Below are 15,029 nucleotides of genomic sequence, written 5' to 3'. Positions count from 1 at the left end.
AATGCATGGCTAGCAATGACCTTTTCCTGTACCTGGTTCAACCATATCTTCTGCTTTGTACAGTACATTGTTGCTGCATGTATAGCTGCTGGACTGTACCTGCATTCCTGTGAGGGCAGTCTGGGCCAGTTTCATGTTCTTGGACTCCAGTGCCAGCTGAAGAGGGAGAAGGCATCTTTCTCTGCAAAGGCGAACAAATGATTAAGCTACCAAGAGAAAATACAAACACTGAGGGGCAAAGCTTTCATATTTAGGATGGAGAAGGTTGGATTGAGGGCTCTGACAATATTACCTGTGGGGCTTTCCAACAAGAGATTACAGCTAACATGTCCACATTAAACAAAACAAGAGCAAACAAAGCACAAACAAATCTGATGCAAAAATAAGAACGATACTTTCACATCAACCATGTTTCAGGGGACAGGCTGGGAATTTAATATTATAATATCACAACAGCCTACAAAAAGAGACATTTAATCTGTCTGAAACCAAGGCCACAAATCCACAACACCGATTTATTAATGGCACTTTAACTCATATGTTTTGGGAGAATTCTTGTTGCTGCTTGCACTCAAAATGATATTGCTGATGCAGAAAATCAAAGAAACGGAAAAGCTTTCCTTTTCGAGAACATTGCAGGAAGGAAGATACATTTCCTTTGAAGGAAAGCAAAACAAGCTTTGCCCTTTTTACCCAACTGGAATTACATTTCCAAGTGGCTACAGGGAGAGAACACATCAAGTGTTCTTAACTAGACATGTTTGTCCTGTTTAATAAGGAGAAGTATTCTCTCTACAGTATCAAACGTATGCGTCATGCTGAGCTATATAAGCATAATAATAATAATAAGCATAATAATCACAATAGGTATCCTGCCACGTATAAAGGAAATTAGCATGCCATATCTAAAATCAACACAACCTTTTCCTTAATCAACATACTGCACATCAAATGACAACTTCAGCATAAACTATATAACTAGATTTAGATAAAGAGTATGATAACTTCAGTATTACTGGATGCACTCAATCATAACCATATAAGAACACCATTAGGCTACCAGTCATCTACAGTGCCGACTTATTTCCGAGTATGGACTAAAAGCCTAGCGGAGAAGGTTCAACTTCATGGATTACTGGTATCAAAGGGGATGGAAAGATATTTCCCTCTGAGGCTGCTCCTGGTCTGTCATGGATATACTGTGTCAATGTACTGTAAATATCTAATGTCGGTGCAGTGAAAGAGTTATGCAACCACTGGTCAGTGTGCAGGTCACTGAGCTTGAAAACCCACTGTATTTCACTATATTATTAATGGCCAAGGCTCAGGCTCATTATACCTACTGTTAACTACTCATGTTATTGATGTTAGGAAGTTTCACCTATTGATTCAATTGCATGGCAGTAGAAGACGAGTCCTATGTGTTTCAAAGGGGGCAGTCAGATCATTGATGGAAGCTAACTGAGCTGACAAATTAAATCAGGCTGTTGAACTTTGAATTAAAAGATCTGAGGTGAAACCTCAAAGAAAATGACAATGGGGTCCGGCAATGGGATTCTTGACAAGCTCCTGTAATAGGCTACCACTAGCACTGCCAGACTAACATCACAGGGCACACCAGGCAGGGCAATGAAAAGGTCTCTACATGAACAGACAGCATTCCAAATAACAGGGCAGCAAGCATAATATGATTAGATGGAGACAGACAGACACTGAGGTGCTGGTATTACTGCCAGATCCAGATCTAACACCAGCCCAGATGAGACTTATCACATCTCCAATTTATCCGGAAGGCATAACTCTGACACTGCAGAGACAAAGAGCGCTCCCTCAGTGTAGCGAGCCAAGCTGGATCACCTCGTGGTTTTAAATTAAAACCTCACCATGACCCAATGAATATGAGGGTTGTAGTGGCTCAGTTTCTATGCCTTTAACTGAGTGATTGTAATGAAGAGTTGCTCTTTGTGGAGAGAGTTGACTGTTGTCTCTATAATCTCCTCCCTGAACACAAACACTAGTACAGCATCAAACAGAAGAGTCAGGGTTGGGCCAAGTTTGCTAATATCATTATTCCAGATCTGGATGATACTTCACTGGTATTTACACATTGGATTCATTTTCAGTTCCAGCATGTTCTGCTGACAGAAATATCACTGAGGAAAGCGGAGGGAGGAGATTCAGAGGTGTGGGTCTCTGCGGTTGCTGAGCTGGCAGAAAGGGAGTGAGCCAGAGAATGTTTTTGGAAGATTAAACTGTGGAATAAGTTATTTGGAATAAACTAATAATTGTAGAAATAAGAGCAAGAGTGAAACAAGAAAACCTTGCTAACATGAGTAGTTACTGTTATTGGAGAAAACTCTTATGCGAACTGAACCAAAACAGTCTAAATCATTAATTGTAGAATTTTAGCAACTTTGAAGAAAGGTGAATACTGCAAATGTTTAACTAATTAAGAGTGCTAGCACTCTCACAGTTCTTCCTATGATACATCATGTTTTTCACACTGCCTTCTTGCAAGCACAGCAGGTGTGTGTGTGTGTGTGTGTGTGTGTGTGTGTGTGTGTGTGTGTGTGTGTGTGTGTGTGTGTGTGTGTGTGTGTGTGTGTGTGTGATGCTTGTGTGCCTGTGTGCATGACTGTGTTTGTGTAACAGTGTTGCTTCCGTCCCTCTCCTCGCCTCAACCTGGACTTGAACCAGGGACCCTCTGCACACAACAACAGTCACTCTCGAAGCATTGTTACCTATAGATCCACAAAAACCGCAGACCTTGCAGAGCAAGGGAAATAACTACTTCGAGGTCTCAGAGGGAGTGAAGTCACTGATTGAAACGCTACAAGTGCACACCGCTAACTAGCCATTTCACACCGGTTACATCTGCATGTGTGGGAGAGGGAGGACTGTGGAGAGCTTGACTTTTTGGATGTGAAACATCACAACAATCACGCTGCTGCATAATTCAACTTTTGATGATGCCTTAAGTCAGTTTCCTAACTTACCTGAGCCGAGACGGTGGAATCGTGGCTGATCCAGTTTGTTTCTGAAGGGTTTCTGTAGTCATATACAACACAAAAACAAACAAAAAATATTAAAGTTATAATATCAAATCACATAGGACTGGACCCATGGTTCTCAGTATTTGTTGTGGTACAGTATCAGAATAAGAAACACAGGTCAGTTTGGTCCAGGTGCTCTAGAAAAACAGGAAGTTCATAAAAATGTATTACCATATGATGATATTCACATTGAAATGGGAGCTTGAATAATGTAGTATGTGTGTGGGAGTGGATAAGTTATCCTTGCCCTTATTCATGTGCTCGATGTGCAATATTGCATTAATCTGCAATACCTGCTGTCCATTGATATGCAGTGGCAGCAATGAGGCCAGCTGTCTGCCAGGCAGCCTGTGCTATCATGTCACTCTGTATTCCCTCAGAGAGAGGTGACAGGCGCCTTGTAAAAAGCAGGTTCCACCAAGGGGTGGACAATTACAGTACTCAGTAATGTCTGTCACAACAACCTTGCATTTTGGTATTGAATGAAAGCAAAATGTTATTGTTGACAGCAAGAGAGCTTGGCCTGAAATGTTAACACGCAAATGTGCTCTGTATTGATGTGGAAACTGCTGTGCTGTTATTGAATCGGCATACCTGTCATATTCTGTGAATGAAATTTCCTAAGAGAGTCAATAATATGGCACACTATGTGTTGGGCTCGTGAAAAGTACATTATATTACAATACGTCATTCAACAACATTCATAAACATTATGATTTATGCCGCAACTATTGTCCACCTGTCAATTGCGTTCATGGCAATAGAAATACCCACCAGTAATGTGGCCAAATAGGTGAATGAGTGCTGTATTAGCTACACTGACTTAAAATGTAACGACAGCAACCGTTAGTTGCACGGACTTAACATTTAACAACAGCAACCCATATGGGTGCTGCCAAGCTGGCCATGGCACATAATGCTACGATCGTTTTACACTTTCCAGTAACATGATGAGAATATTTCCGGAAAGTCAACAGCAGGCATAGCGGGTACAAATAGCCGATAGTCAAAATAGTTGACCATCTGAATGGCGAACCTATTAAACGGGTTTGTGTTGGGGGCTTTTCAGGAAGCCTGTAACACACAATAGTTTTCATATTTAGCCTATCTTTGGTCAGTTTTCGATTACATGACAGGTCCAACATTGGCTAATGTCTGTAGCAACCTAATAATACAGGCTACTCACCACAGGCGAAGACGCACGAATCCCGAATTGCTTTGTGCTTATTTCCAGATGCGTCCTTCTGTAGCTTCCGTAGTATTTCTTCCATGATAAGACTAAGATGACAAAGTGAGCTATTTTAAAATAAGTGCGATGGTCCAGTTCACGGGCGCAGCATTCCTATTCTCTTATGATGATTCACTCCCAGGCCAGTGACGTAAGACTGAACGTGAAATCCGCTGAGCTGTAGGAAGCGTTCATTTACAGCGTCGCATAGCCATTCCAGGGTTTTCGGACTGTTAGATATTGATGCAACCGAGCGACCTGATCATTCTCATAATGAAACACCTGCATTTATTGCGAAAAGACATGCCATTCTACTGGGCTGTCTTGATTTGAGTATGTATGGTCCATATCATTCCCCCTTAATTCGTTCTGGGAATTCTGAAACTGTGGCCATGGATCGGCTTTGACGGCATACGCAGGTGGTCTGCGAGAGTGGCTTGCAATTGTGTTTTACAGTTTTAGTCCTAAGCATGGAAATATTGTTGGGATGAAGATAGTAATATTTCAGAATAAACAATCTATCTCCGAGCCTGAGTTAAATTTAGACATGCAAACACAGTCGTTCTCCATCCGATCGATTCCTTGGAATCTGATTCCATGCATTATATTCCTTCTCACCCTCCATGCAACCGCACCGGCTTCACGGTCGTCACTAGTTACCACAGCCACCAAGTCACAATTATGGCTAAACCCAATGATGTATATTTACACTCAATGACTAATAGGGGGCGCTGTGTTGAAGCTACCACGCCTCCATCTTGGTACTCCCACACCGTTGTAAAAGCTATATGTTGGAAGCTATAGAAATGCATTTATTATTGTCTACATTCGAGTTTACTAATCCCCACTACAACAAAACATACTTAAATACATGTAATTTTGTCCTTAAAACATTTAATTAAAATACTGTAGAATTCCATTCATTCCTATGGAGGACTGCTCCACAATAATGTCAGTATCGCCAACCAGCGGCTTTAAAGCCTCTCAATGGCCAGCACATAGCATCTGCAATCCAGGCGTGTATTCATTACGGAAACCATTTGCCGTTTAACCAAACGGAAACAAACAGAGCAAACGGAATTAAACGGGAGGGGCCTACCTGAATTTGTCCAATAGAAACTCTCGTTTGTGTTTTCCATTTGGTGTATTGTTTCTTTGCAACATAATCAGCGAAATTATTACAGGGGTGATGTTTATAAAATCATTGGCTAAACCCAGCCTATTTCTAATTATATACTTTTTAAAGATTTTAAACATAACACTTACCTTAACCCCATTGCTAACCATTGTTTTCAGGAATTTTTACCATAGACAATTTTTACTTTGGTAACTAGTAATCACCGAGCTTCACTGTTGCTACTTCAAACACAACGCAAAACATGACATATGTAATCCTGAAACATTCTATGGAGTAGCTGCCCGACCTGGCCCCCTCGGCGACATTCTATAACTCCGCAGAATGCAACATTGTACCGAAAACACTATAAAGAGGTATCTTATTTTGATTTTGGACACAATGTTGCGTTTTGCATTCATTAAATAACAGCCTTATGCACATAGTAAAGGTAATATACAGTGAACAAAAATATAAACGCAACATGTATAGCGTTGGTTTCATGAGCTGAAATAAAAGATCCCAGACATTTTCTATGTGCACAAAATGCTTATTTCTCTAAACTGTTGTGCACAAAAAATTGTACATCCCTGTTAATGAGGATTTCTCCTTTGCCAAGATAATCCATCCACCTGACAGGTGTGGAATATCAAGAAGCTGATTAAACAGCATGATCATTACACAGGTGCACCTTGTGCTGGGGACAATAAAAGACCACTCCAAAATGTGTACAACACAATGCCACAAATGTCTCAAGTTTTGAGGGAGTGTGCAATTGGTATGCTGACTGCAGGAATGTCGACCAGAACTGTTGCCAGAGAATTGAATGTTAATTTCTCTACCATAATCCACCTCCAACATTGTTTTAGAGAATTTGTCAGTACAGTACGTCCAACCGGCCTCACAACCGTAGACCACGTGTAAACACGCCAGCCAGGACCTCTACATCTGGCTTCTTCATCTGTGTGATTGTCTGAGACCAGCCACCCGGACAGCTAATGAAACTGTGGGTTTGCCCAACCAAAGAATTTCTGCACAAACTGTCAGAAACCGTCTCAGAGAAGCTCATCTGCTTGCTCATCGTCCTCACGAGGGACTTAACCTGACTGGAGTTCGGTGTCATAACTGACTTTAGTGGGCAAATGCTCACCTTCGATTGCCACTGGCACACTGGAGAAGTGTGTTCTTAACGGATGTATCCTGGTTTCAACTGTACCGGGCAGATGGCAGACAGCGAGTATGGTGTTGTGTTAGCGGGCGGTTTGCTGATGGAAATGTTGTGAACAGAGTGCCCATGGTAGCGATGGGATTATGGTATGGGCAGGCATAAACTACGGACTATGAATACAATTGAATTTTATCATTGGCAATTTGAATGCACAGAGATACCGTGACGAGATCCTGAGGCCCATTGTCGTGCCATTCCTCTGCCGCCATCACCTCATGTTTCAGCATGATAATGCATAGCCCCATGTCACAAGGATCTGTAAACAATTCCTGGAAGCTGAAAATGTCCCAGTTCTTCCATGGCCTGCATACTCACCAGACATGTTACCCATTGAGCAAGTTTGGGATGCTCTGGATCAACGTGTATGATAGCATGTTCCAGTCAAAAAGGTGACTTTTCTGTGTTTTATATATATTTCCACACTATGAGGTTGGAATAATATTATGAAATTGTGGAAATGCCCTTTTAATGAAAGAGCTTTTTGAAAAGACCGCCTGAAATATTCAGCCTGTTTTGGTGGGATGGAGCTTTGGCCTGCCTGGTGACCTATTAATTTGTTAATATACCAATAACAAAGAAGGTTCCAAACCTCTGCCAATAACAGCTAGATTTCCTCTTGCTTGAGGAAATGTCTCTTTGCTAAGAAGCTATTTTTGTTTATTTTTTTACCTTTTTAATTTAAAACAATCACGGTAACCAAAAATGATTTGATATTGAGATAAAAACGGCTGCACTGAACCTTTAATAACATTTATCATTTATAATCTCCACACTGATTGTACAACTACTTCAACCAGTGTGTTTCCTGAAAGAAAGTAGCCTACAGTAGACCTTCAGGTGTCATAAAGAGTCAATACAGTGACTAGACCACGCTTTATAGCCTGTGTGGCACTGAAGGAGTTACAATGAGCTGGGTAATATGAGACAGACTGTCAATGGGTTGGGCTTGGAGTTGCTGGTTGGGTTTACTCTCGCCCTTCGTACATTACCAGTTTTACAGGTTTATTAAACAGGTTCACTGTGCACTGATTACATTGCAAACTCGGGTGTAGCTTTTATATTTGATCAGTAAAAAAGGTGTACACAGACCCAGACGTTATCTGGACGCTCGACCGCTTCTATCCGCACTGTCTTTTCTGTTTGTCGAATATGTTTCGCTGTGGAATTGCGTATCCAAGATGCAGGTGGATCGTACCACTTCTTTTGCTTTTTGCGATTATATTTGATATTATTGCCATTGCTGCTAACTCGGGATGGGTTGAGGACGAGGGTGCAAAGTCCCACTACGCAAGTATGTGGAGCCATTGTCGAGGGCGGAATGACAACTGGGACTGCAAATCTCTCATGGAATTCTGTAAGTTTCATATTGCGGGGGAAAAACAATGATCCACTCAACAGCCCTAATCATAGTGACAAGAAAAATAAATGTGTAGCCTATGTATTCAGACATGGATTTAGAGACTATAGTGCTGACAGTTACAGGGCTGAAGATCATAACTAATAACCTACCTATACAGAAAAAAAGGTATTCCATGGATGTATTTAATTCGTTTTTAATTGTTTGTAGGGCAAGTGCATAGGCCTAGCCTACTTAATTAAAAAACATATCCCTATGAACAACCTAGTTATTTATTTTTGTCCACATTTTATTTCCAAAAAGTCCACAATTTCTTTACAACAAGCAAATGAATGCTCTGCTGGGAGTTTTTCAATGGCAAAGTGGCAGCCAGTCAGACTGAACTTTGAACAACACTTTATTTATCCTGGCTGTTTCCCATTCTCTTTAGCCTGTCATTTGCTTAGATAAATCCAAACTGGTAGCTGTTTATTTGTGTTGGTGTTTTCCTCCAAATTGTACAGGTACTATAATAGATCAACCACTACATCTCAACTTATCATGGTAATCAGAAAATATTTCTGATCAAGCACTATCCACTCAGATCGTTTTCTCATACTAAATTAAAATGTTGGCTGTTATAAATATATTGTAAGAATTTCAATCATAGCCAATGGCAGGATGTGTCAAACTTTCAACGTGAAACCAATTTTCCCATTCTAAACAATAGAATAGACTAGAACCGAATAGAATATCGAATTGCCTTTGAATATTGGTGTTAACAGGCAGGATGAATTCATATCAAGATGGCTTTCTCAGTCATGTTGTCAGGGCTATTTTTAGAAGTGTGATGAGTGCCTTTACCAAGCTGGAGAGGTCCTGCTATAAACCACTGCCAGACAAACTGTGGTGAGAAAAGAGAAGTGAGAAATTGTCTCTTTGTCTTCACTGGACAGTGAAAAATATCCATGTCTGGTACATACTGAACACATGCTCTTTCTTACTCAGAACTCAGGAAGTACTCCTGCAGTCAGTCAGTTAGAACAGCTGTGTTGTCTGTCAGGTACAGTAGTAGTCCAAATGGACTAGTAGTTTCAGCCCTCGGTAAACATTGGCAACATTGTTGATCTTCTCAGGAGGGGTTAAAGGCGTCCTTACATAAAGACAACCATTCACTTACCCTATACTGTGGGAATTCATAGCCCAGTGGTGAACAAAGCAGACAGGTGGAAATGGACTCTGAGAAATGCAATTGGAACAAATACAAATCAAGAGGAATGATATATTCCTTTTTATTATGCAGTGTATGTAGAGTCAGTGCTGCTGGCCAAACGTAATGAATGTTTGAGTGAGTGCAGTTGGGTATAATGTCGCTTTCTGACTTGTGCCATCAAGGTGAACTAGTATAGACATATTACCACTGGAACACAACTTTGTTAAACAACGTCAGCAGGATTTTGTCCAATCCAAGGGCCACTCCCTGTCCCTTCTTGGGTGTGAACATAGCATGGATGGAGTCTCTGGAATTAGTGGTGTCATGCTGGATTGATGGTGTTATGGGATTTGTTTGTCTTCACAACCAAACCAGTGTGAACTTTTTGTTGTATATTGTGTAATAACACAGTAATTACTATTGTATCAACATTGTATTAACATTGTATCAACATTGTATCAACATTGTATTAACATTGTCACACAATTTATACATTTCTTTGAAATTGTATACTATAGTATTGAAGTTGAGCGTTTTTGTGTGATTATTAGTGTTACCCAAATCAGTAGCTGTCATTTAAAATGCATGGTGCATGAATGAAATCAACACTCAAAAGTGCACGTATGAACAAAACAGTGCCAAAATGAATTATAATCTCTGTAGATGACGACTCAACTAATTCAAGCACTTCAAGTTCAGACCCATACTTATTCTAACTAACAGAATTTGATAGCCATTGGTTGTTTATTTTGAACTTGATTCAGAAAGACACAAGACAGATGTTCCCCATCTGGAGAGTATAAACACTGTCCGGTCTATTTGTGAGCTACCTTCGGCCCTGTAAGCTCACCACACGGTTTGGATTGGATTTGCTGACTGACACTAACATTTAAAGAGATCCTTAGCGACAGTCACACAACTGTAACAGTTGGCTACTAATACACCAAAGTTGTTCTCAAACATGGACTTGATATCCAGAAAAGCACTTCATTTTGAGTGTCTCAGTGTGAGAATACTTACATTTTCTGACCACAAGAGACATATTATCCATTCTCACACCACCTCTCTGTACTTCTATATAATGATTAATAATACTCTCTACACTATGTTTTAGCACACAGGGAATAAAACTTGATAGACTAGGACCCCATTGTTAGTTAGAGGGATGTTAGTGCATGACTGCAATGCCTGAGGCTCAGGCGTAGGCTGCCTGCCATTTGATCCTGATGTCAGAGAGAGAGGGTGAATCATTTCAGGTGTGAGCTCTGCATGTGCATGCAGCAGATGTGACCGTATGTCAGTTAATAACCTACCACCTGTAATGGGTGTAATTACATGAAAGATTTTAGTCATTCATCCAGAGCGACTTAATGTGTGTTGAAATACCATACAGTTGTGATACTGTAGAACAAATGTTTGTTCCCATTTCAGTTAAACCTATCACTGCAATCAAACCCCTTTCTCTTCCTGTGGAGACTCCTTGTGCATAAGGGCTGCAGTTGTTTTTGGGAGAATGTGGTGTTACGTAATAGAAAAAACTGTTGTTACAATATTTTTTCCAGACTGAGTTTATGTTTACTGAATGCACCTTTATCAGTTTTCAAGATATTTCAAAATGTAGGGCTATGTGTAAAGAGTTATTTGTGACAAGTATAGTCAAATCACGTGTGTACAACTGGAAATACATTATGCAATTCTATGTCAAGTGCTTTGCTAAAAACAATCCACTTTCCCAAAAATCACTCCAATTTTTCCGAACCTCTTATCCTTCAAATTCCAAAATACATTTAATTCCAGCTCCGTAGTATACAGATGTAGGATCTTAATTTGAGCCATTTTGCTACAGCAGGAAAATAATTATTCAGCAACAGGAAATGTGAATTATTATGTGGATTATAATTCATTCACATTTCTGGAGGGGTTGATACATTTTTAGTAAGGGAAAATCAAGTCTGAACATTTAAAGTTGAAATTACAAACTTCAGAAGTCTTTTTAAATCTCAAATAGGAATTAAGATCCTACATCTGTACTTCCCAGCTCAAAGTATATAGGGATTTAACAATCTTTCTAGAAATATGTTTAGCCCAAGTCTTGTCTATAGATAGTAAACACTGTTTGTTGATGTGTTTTCAGCTTGGGCCCAGGCTGTGGCAGCTCTTATGATCATCGGCCTCATCATCCTCATCATCGCTTTCATCATCTCCTGTATCGCTCTCTGTTGCACCCTCAACATCAGCCTGCTGCCCGTCATTGGGGCCTTGCTCTTCATCACTGGTAAGATAAATCAAATGTTTCTGTTGTTCTTGGGGCAGTTTTACGGATTAATCTTACTCCTGGACTGAAAAGCAATCTCCATTGAAAATGCTTTTTAGTCTAGTATTAGGCTTAATCTGTGTCAGGGAAACCACCTCCTTATGTTTTTGTACTTCACGTGCCTGGGCTAATGGAGGAGAGGTTAGTTATTGAAGACAAGAGTTGTGAAATATTAACAACTACCTTGCCTTTGTGAATTCAGCTTGCCTCAAAATGTCTGGCTTCAAGCCTCAAACTACAAACACTCTCATACTTTAGTGCGTTCTATGCTCCTCCACTTTCAGAGGGTGCTCAGGTAGCATGGCATCCAAAGCTACTGTAGAGTTGGAGAGTCCTAAAGCTAGTCTTCCTCTGATTTGAACCATTGCCAAGGACAAGAGGGAGTGGGAGTTGTTTGTGTCCCTACTCTGCTCTGAGGTTCAGGGAAGAAGGGCTGTGGTATGGCGTTACCATGGAATCTGGGAGAATGTTCAACGTCTGGCTGAGTCACAGCACTGATCATAGGGCATTGAGAATTACCACTCCCCCTCCTCGCCACTCCCACTGCTCCCCTTCTGCAGCTGCCACCCTAGTGTGAAACCTGATAGCCCAGCCCTGCCTATGCCCAGAGGGAAAGAGAGAGGCTACACAGTCAGTCAGAATTACACTGAAGCTTTCTGTCAGACATAGCTGAATCATAGAGTTGTCTGAGTATAAAGCTGATGCATAGTCCTATCATGGGAATGATTGCGTTTTGCCAGTGTTTAGAGTGTAGTAAATAAGTATTACTATTTAGAACTAGTTCTGACTGCATCATCACTACCTGTGGACATAAAATAGTAACAGTAGTGTCATCGTTATGTGTGATCCATTGTTCGATCCCACTTTGTGTGTGATTTGCCATCCATAGAGTGAAAGTGTAAAATATCAGTCTCAGTGTCTCAACTTTACCTCACAGTACACTTTCTTTCTGATTTCCTTGACTTAGTTACCCACCTTCTGATTTAAATGACACATAGCTGGTGGTTTCATCTAAGCCCATAAAGCTACAGTACTCGCGTACAAAACTATTTCACACACACACACCCACTCGCTAGTTTTGGCAGGCTCTCACACTCATGTGTCACAGTTCCACACAGTCAGCCTCCTCCCCTGTTTGGAATTATCCACCACTGACAAACCTCTCTGTTCTGTCTGTTCTTCACCACAGTGGTCATTCAGTTCATCGCCCTCATCATCTACCCAGTCAAGTTCAATGACCTGATCTTCGAGGGCCACTATGACTACACCTGGGCCTATGGCTTCGGCTGGGGGGCCACCATCCTCACCATTGGCTGTGGGATCCTCTTCTGCTGCCTGCCTCGCTACGAGGACGAGCTCACAGGCCTCGCCAAGACCAAATACATCTATACATCAGCTTAGAGGAACCACAGACACCCCCAGGCTACATCTCAATTGTCTGAAAAGGCTTCCCTTCTCCACATCTCCTTCCCTTCATCTGCACTGATGAAAATACAGGGTAAGTCTAAGCAAAATAGTGGACACCTGCCAGGTTCTTTCACATCAGTGCAGATGAAGGAGAGGAGACAAGGAGAGGAAGCCCACTCTAGACTATTGAGATGCAGCCCCAGGACAGAAGCACCTCTGCCACTGCAGAGGACCCTGACACTTAGACATATCATTGGATGTCAATTTTGTCATTTCCAACAATGCTGAATGCCCTCTCCGTTGGAAGGATCCCATAGATGTGTATCTCTGTCTAACGCCCTATTTCCGACCCTATACTGACCCGCATATTGATTTGAGTGGCCCACATGTTACCAAGGGAGGCTGCCAGGTATGGCTATTCCAGAGGCTTTGTTTCTATCACATTGGATGTTTTCCACGCTTGACGTTTGTGTAGAGTAGTTGAAGTGACCCAGATGCAATATTTCAGATTATACATAAAACATTTGCATAATCCTCCATAATCTTATCCAGACCCTTGCTATAATTCTCCATTGTAAATTAGTTTAATTAAAAATCACAGAAGTGCACTTAATATCAATGTGAAGGAGTCCATCCTTTAGAGTTTATGGATTATGTCAAGGGTTCTAACCAGCTGAGTAAGAGGGTGTATGTCCTACACACAATGCTAATGCATTTGACTGCAGCATTGTTATTTGGTCTCGTATTAATGGATGTTTTAAGATGTTGCTTTTCAAAGCTTTAATCACTTTAATTCTAATTTGAATTGTTGAGGCCATTGAATGGCTAAACTGAATTATCGTAAGTACAGTAGAGAAAATGGAAACATGAATGTATACTGTACTGCAGGGCTCTCCAACCCTGTTCCTGGAGAGCTACCATCCTGTAGGTTTTCAATCCAACCCTAATATAGCACACCTGATTCTAATAATTAGCTAGTCGATAAACTGAATCAGGTTAGTTACAACTAGGTTTGGAGCAAAATCCTACAGGGGATAGCTCCCCAGGAACAGAGTTGGAGAGCCCTAATGTACAGTATGGTGCAAGGAAGAGATGTGTATTTTTGCTTTTATTAAATTAGTTTAAGAATTCCCTTTATAGTCATTGTATTATGCAACACAAAGCTGTATCTCAATGCAAGATATTTTGTCCTTTTTTATATTTTTATTTTCTTGATTGAAAATGAATGGGTATGACAATGTGTATTGCTGTATTGTATTGTTAGTGACACCTTTTGAAACCTAAAACACAAATAAAGGGAAAATACAATGTTTTTAAAACGTATGTCTATTACATTTGTTGATAATGGTAACCAACTTGAAGCACCCAACCACAGACTGTTAGATGTACAGTTCATTCAGCATTTGACTTATTAAGGCTTGTAGAATACATCTCTTTTAACAGCATCAAGAGAGCCCTATGAGTCTGCTACACAAGGCTAGTAGTGTAATGTCATACTCAGACGTGCCTTCATTTTCCATAAAAGGTGTTGTTGACATATCGAAAAGGACTTCCTATGGACTCATAACTCATCAAGTCATGTCAGTTGAAATGGAAAAGGTCATATCGATATTCAATAACATTCTGGTAACCATTGTTGTTTATTTAGTAGTTTAAATAGATCATTTTCAGTAGTGTCTTTTTTTACAGATAGTTTTTTTTCACAAGTTAAATCTTCAGACTTCGTGTGTGTTTGTTTGTGTGTGTGTGTGTGTGTTATTACAAAATTATCCTAATTGCATGTTTTGCACGTACAGTATATACAGTTCACTAGGAAAGAGTCCATCATGGTGCTATCAGATATTGCTAGAAGAATTGGAATATTATGAGGTACTTGAGGTAACAACTAACAGTAACAGAGTATTCCAACTTCAATGATAACGCAATTGCATCCTGCTTTATCCTCTTGCTGAATTGATACAGGCCAGAGGACAGAGACATGACTAGATAAGTAACTGAGCCATCTTATCTAATTGCATGCTTTTAATCAGTAAATCAACCATGTGTTTTGGATTAGTGGAAATGGCGATGCCTCTGCAGTTTGGTCTTGCAAAAACTCGGGAGAAATCAGTCAACCAGTAAAAAAAAAAGCGGGAC

The 15,029-nt window shown here is 40.5% G+C and overlaps 2 protein-coding genes across 2 annotated transcripts in view; one reads left to right on the top strand and one right to left on the bottom strand.

The window, feature by feature from the left end:
* The window catches only part of arfgef3 (ARFGEF family member 3), a 40,910-nt gene extending 36,539 nt beyond the window's left edge, over positions 1 to 4,371 (bottom strand). Inside the window, 3 exon segments of the mRNA XM_038974760.1 lie at positions 100 to 181; positions 2,997 to 3,048; positions 4,240 to 4,371. Of these exon segments, the coding sequence (XP_038830688.1) occupies positions 100 to 181; positions 2,997 to 3,048; positions 4,240 to 4,324 (219 nt within the window). The 5' untranslated portion in view covers positions 4,325 to 4,371.
* Positions 4,372 to 7,597: 3,226 nt separating this feature from the next.
* On the top strand, positions 7,598 to 14,211 carry LOC120029714 (p53 apoptosis effector related to PMP-22-like). The gene is made up of 3 exons (XM_038974983.1): positions 7,598 to 7,977; positions 11,307 to 11,447; positions 12,676 to 14,211. The coding sequence occupies exons 1-3, from the start codon at positions 7,773 to 7,775 to the stop codon at positions 12,885 to 12,887; spliced, it is 558 nt and encodes a 185-aa protein (XP_038830911.1). The 5' UTR covers positions 7,598 to 7,772; the 3' UTR covers positions 12,888 to 14,211.
* The last annotated feature ends 818 nt before the right edge of the window (positions 14,212 to 15,029 follow it).

This window comes from Salvelinus namaycush, chromosome 35, assembly GCF_016432855.1.
Source record: "Salvelinus namaycush isolate Seneca chromosome 35, SaNama_1.0, whole genome shotgun sequence".
NCBI classification, from domain to species: Eukaryota; Metazoa; Chordata; class Actinopteri; order Salmoniformes; family Salmonidae; genus Salvelinus; species Salvelinus namaycush.
This window is presented reverse-complemented; position numbering and strand designations above follow the sequence as displayed.

Bases quoted from the DNA above. Each gene is read 5' to 3' on its own strand.
- LOC120029714 (XM_038974983.1), top strand. From the start codon at position 7,773: ATGTTTCGCTGTGGAATTGCGTATCCAAGATGCAGGTGGATCGTACCA. The intron at 7,978-11,306 runs GTAAGTTTCATA...ATGTGTTTTCAG, and splicing joins CAAATCTCTCATGGAATTCT to CTTGGGCCCAGGCTGTGGCA. The intron at 11,448-12,675 runs GTAAGATAAATC...TCTTCACCACAG, and splicing joins GGCCTTGCTCTTCATCACTG to TGGTCATTCAGTTCATCGCC.